The sequence below is a fragment of the Meriones unguiculatus genome, chromosome 5, assembly GCF_030254825.1.
Source record: "Meriones unguiculatus strain TT.TT164.6M chromosome 5, Bangor_MerUng_6.1, whole genome shotgun sequence".
In the NCBI taxonomy this organism is placed as follows: domain Eukaryota; kingdom Metazoa; phylum Chordata; class Mammalia; order Rodentia; family Muridae; genus Meriones; species Meriones unguiculatus.
This window is the reverse complement of record NC_083353.1, coordinates 115,831,167-115,837,869: the sequence shown is the minus strand read 5'-3', so window position 1 is coordinate 115,837,869 and position 6,703 is coordinate 115,831,167. Positions and strand designations below refer to the sequence as shown.

Sequence of the window (6,703 nt, the reverse complement as noted above, 5' to 3'; positions counted from 1 at the left end):
TATAATGATATTTGGGTGACTTGTCTAAAAAAATGATAAGTGGGGTGTGAGGGGAAAGCAGTTAAAGAAACTGAAGTAAAGTAGACCCTCTAGAGTCCAGAGTTGGGCAGAGGACATACACAGTGAAGCAAGACCATTCCCTGAGGCTCACCTCAGGGCCACTGTTCAATGTTCAATGAAGACTAGGGAGCCAGATGCTGGGGTAAAAGCCTGCTATCTCAGAGAGGCAGAGCAAGCACTCAACTGACCTCCCTCCTTAGCTGAAGTCCCAGAAGAAAAAGGAAACCTCCTTCCCCATGCCATATCAGAAAACCCTTAACCTGAATGTCCCTCCTTTCTACTTCCTGTGTATCTCTCTATCTATCCTCATGACTTCCTCTACTCTCTATGGTATTTTTCAATGTCATTCCCTGTCAACTGGTTGCTTGTGCTGTCTCTTGACCTATGATTGCTTCTATGTAATTCAAGCAGAAAGCTCTTGAATTAAAGGTGTGTGCTAAGGCTGAGCCATACCACAACTAGGAGCAGGTTTTTCCAGTAAACAGCACAGTCTCGGGGGTTCACAGTGTGATCAAATATCCTGCAACAGGCCACCTCTAGCTCACTGAACCTGTTTCTAGGAGCAACCTGGGGATCCAGCAGGGATGGTTCTCCTGAAGTTAGCTGAACAAGCATTTCTTGTACACCTGCTGTGTTCAATGCCCTGAAGTTATATAGAAACAGACATCCACTGTGGGCTCTTGTTCCCTTATGGGTTCCCTTCACATCCTCCTTCTCCTCTTGGACCCCTCTGAGGCCAGCCCTTACTTGTTATTCCATAGCAAGAGACCATGAAAAACAAAACATTAACCAGACATAATGGCTCACTACCTAAGCCTTGCACTTGATAGGCAAAACAAACAAACAAACAGACAGACAGACAGACAGACAAACATAACACCCAGGAATTGAATGGAGGAAGGGCTTTCCCCTAGACTGGCTAAGGCTTCTACAGAAGCCACTAGCATGCTCCTGGCTTCTGAGGCGATACCAAGTATGTCCAGATGATCTCCCAGTTGTTGGGTGGCTGCTTTGGCCCATTGCCCATGCCTGGCACTCTTTAGAGACAAACCGGTCAGCTGTGACAGTGTTCCCAGACAGAGACCATGAGACTTAGCAGGTAGGGTGCCATTTGTGAGGCTACCCCCCATCTGAGACACAACCTGGCTGGTGGGCTCTGCTCTTGGATTTGCCTGGGTAGCCACAGTTTCTGCCAGAAGTGGGCAAGACTCCCCAAGGCTCATGATGAGGCTCTGGAGGAGGGGCTGTTCCAAGGTCCTCTGTGCCAAACTCACTCTGCTAGCAGCCACCATTCTGCTGGTGTTTTACATCAGAGAGACCATGCTCAGTCTGGAGGAGGCTGCTGTGGCCCAGAGACCCTTGCACCTGGAGAAGGCTATACACCACTTGAGTAAGTTCTGAACCAACTCAGAGGGAAAATCTTTGGGTGTGCAGGCTGAGGGAGCTTTAGGAACTTAAGGGGGGTTGGGGAGGGTATGAATGAAAAGATCAAGGGAGACACCAAGTCTTCAATCTGACAATATTGGAACAGTGAACTCCAAAGAAAGGGGGAATTTCCTTTCTCATGCTGGTAGGCTGAAAAGGTGTCAGCCAGAAGGGAAACTTGGGAAAGATTTCATACAATTTTAACAACTTGTCAAGATCATCATTATAGGATGAGACTGAAGCGCAGGCAAGGATGGGTGATGAGCAGGGCCACCTAGATATGCATGTCTTTGGCTCTCTATTTAAACTTTATCCCACTCAAGGCACAGAAGATGGATTGAGAGTGGCAGGAGGTTTCCCTAATCTCTTTGTTTCTCTTCCCAAGGAGATATATTGAATATATCTCCTTTGTATCTCCTTTTTCTGGTTTCTACTTTTAATTTGGCTCTTTAACGGGCTCATTGAGGACAGGGGACTGGACCTGACGTGGGGCACAGCTTGTGACCCCAAAGTTCTATAGCAGTGGGGATGTTGAGAGGGGGACTATCTGGGGCATACAGCTTACTCCATTTTGCCAAGAGTTTGCATCATGTTTATATAATGGGTTTGTTAGAGGGTCAATATGGACATACGGTGTGAGACTCTGAGCAAGTGATGGCAATGACAGGGATGAGGAGAAATACTTATCCTTAAAGGGCTGTGACTTGTATATAGAAAATAATATGAGAGAGCCTACACCCTACCTCCAATCCCAACCCTGTTTTTGAGACAGGATCTTGCTTTATAGCTCTCAGTGGCCTGGGATTCTCTATGTAGCCCTGTCTGTCCTGGGACATACCAGCTTCCTGCCTCAGCCTCCTGACTTCTGGGGTTGCAGTGTATGCCATCATGCCTGCCTGCCATATGCTCAAGTTTGGCTTTGTGATTTAAAGTTCGAGATAAGGTTTCAACATGCCTTGGGATGTTTCATGATTCTGGTTCCCCACGAAAGCCTCACATCAGTGTCTTGGCTTCCTATGTCTGTCAGTTAACTGCTTAAATCTAAAAAAAAAAAAAAGTATTGAATGTGTAAATCAGGATCAGAGTTATGGTTCTGAGGTGCCAGTATGGAGCTAGAGCTTAAGATGGTTATTTGACTTGCAGCTTACAGCCCAGCTGGCTCAGTATTCGGAGTACTGGGATTATAAGTATGTGCTGCCATGTCCTGTAAATGTGTCTTTTAAAGTGATGGAGACATGAAAACCAGGCAGGGTACTGTATACCTGTGATCAAGAGTTCACAGTCATCACAGGCAACATGGCAGGAGTCAGCCTGGGCTACGTGAAGCCCACCCTGTAAACAAACAAACAAACAAATGAATAAAATGAGACATGAGCATTTATCATGGTTCAGAGTGAAGAAGGAGGGGCACGTGTGTGTTCTCAAAGACACACAAGCAAATAAATTAATCAAATAAAAATGTTCACAGAGGGGTTTTGAGACCGGGGGACATGGGACTGTTGTGTAAGCAGGTGCTTGGTGTGGAGCAGTATGAAAAGTCGTGGAGTGTGATTTGAACACTCAGCGCTGAGCTCCTAATTTTTCTTTTCTACCTGAGCAAACATACAGGGCATTTACACAGTCTCCTTTGACAGACCAAACACTATTTCCTCCCTAAATTTGCTTTTCGCATCCCCCTTCTATCTTGAGCAGCTCTCTTAAACTTCTTTCCTTCTCCTTGGACCAACCTTTGGTCATCTCCTGCATACATTTGCCTCCCAGATGCAGCCTTTTCTGCTTCCTTTTTGGAGGGCTGTGCATGCATCTGGACTCAAACACATATTTGGCCCAACAAGCTATGTGCTGTATATGCCTTGGGCTTGTATCTCAAGGAGAAGCTATGCAGTGGAGTTGTCCATTGCCAAGCTGGGAAGCCTGGACTGAAGCCATCCAGAAGGACTGTACCTCTGTCTAACATGCAGGAAGATTCTGGATGGGATAAAGGGGTCCTGTCAGTCTGGCTGGAATTTAAAGTGAGTTGAGGGGAGGAGCAAGCAGTCCTATGATAGGAAGCTTTCATCACTACTGTGGGTCTCTCTCTGTCTCCTTATCTGTTTCTGTCTGTCTGTCTGTCTGTCTGCCTCCCATCCCCCTGTTGTTTGAGAGCCTTCAAAGTGCCTATGTGAAGACTCTCCACTCTGCAGCATAAATCTTACACGAGTGTTGTCAAGGTGAAGTTAATAGGCGCAGGAGGAGAGGTGAAGTCGGCAGGCCACTTTCTGAATGGGACCCATCATTGTTACTGCTGGTCTGCTGGACCTCTCAGGCCTCCTCTGCAAGGGCATCCTCCTACCTGTATCTGTCACCATCTGGTCATTGTTTTGGGCTAAGGTCACATTTCCTAGATGAATGTGGCCATTAGCTCTATCAGGAGCAACTGTGGAAAACAAACCAAACTAAACCAATTGAGCAGCTTCTACACTCTACCACAGATCCGTGGGATCAGAGTATCGAGTGAAAAGCTAGGATACTGCATTTTCTATGAACTTCTGAAGACAATATTATACTAAAACAAACTGACAATATAGGCCTGGCTTGTTCTTAGCTTAAAAGTTTCTTGTTGAATAAGAATAATAAATATTTAGTATTGATTTATATAGTTATCAAATCAGTGGTTGTTTTTTAACCTACTATTATAGAAATGAATGGACACAGAGACCTTTTAGATTTTTAAAAAGCCTTAATACATCTGAGGCTGGGCAGATATTAACCCTCTAAGCTCTCTTAGAGCCCAAGTTACTTGGCGATAAGGTCCATCCCTTTCTGGGTTGGGTCTCCTCCATCACGCCAATAAACCAGGGCAACCTACTCCTTCCTCCTCCTTCCTCCTCTCTCTTCATGGTTTCTCTGCCACGCCCCCCCCCCCCCAAGCCTATGAACCTAGGCTCTGCCTACCTCTCTCCTGCCCTGCCCAGGTGTATGCACTTTATTTGACAATCAGGGACAATTTGGGAGGCAGAGTTCACACCACATCATTTTGTATTTGTGAGGATTTACTTGTAAGGAATTGGGGACCAGACAATTAGCCTTTGAATACATAGTAGCTCCAGATCAATCCCAGCAGTTTCTGGTATATCAACCATGGGAGATGTGAAGGGAAGGGTGGCTGGTGTGACACTCTAAAATATCCTTGCTAGTTACTAGTAGTGTGAGTTTTGTGAAACAAATAAAGATCTCAGTACTTTATTCTGTCTCTACCATCACCTGGCCCTCAGATTCTAATTTGGTTGATTTGGGGGATATCAACATTAAAAACCCAAAACCAAAAACCCAAACCAAAACAAAGACAAAACAACAACAACAACAAAAACACAACAACTCACAACTGACATTTCCTATGTGACTCTTGGGTCTCATTCTGAAAAAATATTTTCTTACTATGAATCATTTCTCAGACCAAACTCATCTCCTAAGGGGTCCTTAGGGTGAGGGCTGGGTAGTTTTGATGGTGCTGAAGGGAGAGCTATACCTTTCACGGGATTTGCTAGAACAGCCTAGCACAGCTCTGACAAGGTCCCTTTACCCATCATCTTCTTTGGGACCAGACCTTGTAAGGTCTAACATCTGGAGAGTATGCTAATCAATTTTCCGTAGTGTGACAGATCCCTGAACTGACCCGTTTATAAAAGGAAAGGTTTTGGGTTCATCCTACACTTTGGAAGTCTAGCTCACAGATGATTGGCAGATTGGTTGGCCCGCTTGCTTTGAGCTTGAGGTGAAGCAGTATCCTGTGCTGTCATGCCGGGTGGAGGAAGCTGATCGTTGTGTGGAAAGGAGAAGCAAAGGGAACACTGGCCAGGGCCCTAGTGTCCCCTCTGTAGGACAGCACCCTTGTGATTGGAAGACTCTCACTAGGGCCCTATTTCTTAAAGTCTCTACCCTCTCCTAATGGCACTGGGAAAGGGGACCAAGCCTCAGATCCCTGAGCCTCTTGTGGGAACATCTGAGATGCAAACTGTAGCAGAGAGAAAATGGTCTTGGAGAAATTAGGATGTAAAGTGTTGCCCAGCTTTCTAAAGATTGGTTGAAATGTTTTCACAGCACCCCCATCCTCTTCACTTGCAGGAAAAGGCATGAAATTGACTAAGAAGCAACAAGGCCACATGGGACACACATCAAAGTGGGGAAATGCTGAATTCTACCCTGATTGGGAAGGAATAAAAGCAAGGTTGGCGCCCAAGAAATTCTCCCTGAGCTGGAAGATCTTACCACAATGGGGGAAGGGGCTCTCTACGGCTCAGCAGGAAGAGGCCTGGGACTTGTTCTTGGAGTTCGGTTACAACGTGTTCCTCAGCAACCAGCTGCCCTATAATCGCAGCATCCCTGACACCCGCGACATCAGGTACCCTGGACCAGGGGACCAGGGCTGACTTTGCAGGCCCTCATTGTAGTTTGGTGATGAACTTTGGAGGCAATGCAAGGGAAGGGGTATAAAGAGGGGAGAAGGGAGCAAAGGACTGTGGGGAAAGGGGATGAGCAGAGGTTTTTTTTTTTTAATTTTTTTTTTTTTCAATGCAGTTTATTCAGGAACCTTGAACAATCCTCGGACCCTGGGGAAAGCCAGCCCACAGCTTAAATAGCCTCTGGGTAGCCAACCCCAGCGTGCCACGTGGGCAATGCAGATAGGTCCACATACACGGAAGCAAGCCAGATCCTCAGCCTTAGCCAAATGTGGAATTGTTCGTGACAGAGAGCACTCACCATCGGGAAGGTGGAAGGTGGAAACCAGCTCCATCTTTAAGGCATAGCATTCTGCAGCTCTCTACAGTTCCCCCTTTTTGTTTTAGACGCATCAGGCAAGAGTAGAGGTCTGATCTTTTTTTAATTTTTATTGCTGCGTTTGATTTTGTTTCGTTGTCTTGAGGTAAGTTCTTACCATGTAGCCCACGCTGGCCTCTAACGTAGAGACCCTTTGGCCTCAGCTTTCTCGGTGTTACGATTACAGTGTGCCCTAACACCATACCTAGCTGAGTTCTTATTTTTAATTTAGTTTATGGTGGAGTATCAGAGAAGATAATGGACTAATCCAAATACTGCTAGCTCCTTGGAGAGAGGGTGAGGCCACACAGGAAGAGATCCCTGAGGATTCCTGTACATTGGGGCTCATCCTCGTCCAGATGAGGACCCCAGAGCAGAGCAAGCATCTCACTCAGCAGCGCTGCTTTCTGCTCTGGTTTTT

At 46.2% G+C, this 6,703-nt stretch overlaps 1 protein-coding gene across 1 annotated transcript in view; it reads left to right on the top strand.

The window, feature by feature from the left end:
• The first annotated feature begins 1,284 nt into the window (after positions 1–1,284).
• The window catches only part of Galnt8 (polypeptide N-acetylgalactosaminyltransferase 8), a 31,818-nt gene continuing 26,399 nt past the window's right edge, over positions 1,285–6,703 (top strand). The window contains exons 1-2 of the mRNA XM_021631735.1: positions 1,285–1,450; positions 5,590–5,866. Of these exons, the coding sequence (XP_021487410.1) occupies positions 1,285–1,450; positions 5,590–5,866 (443 nt within the window). The remainder of the gene's footprint in view (positions 1,451–5,589; positions 5,867–6,703) is intronic.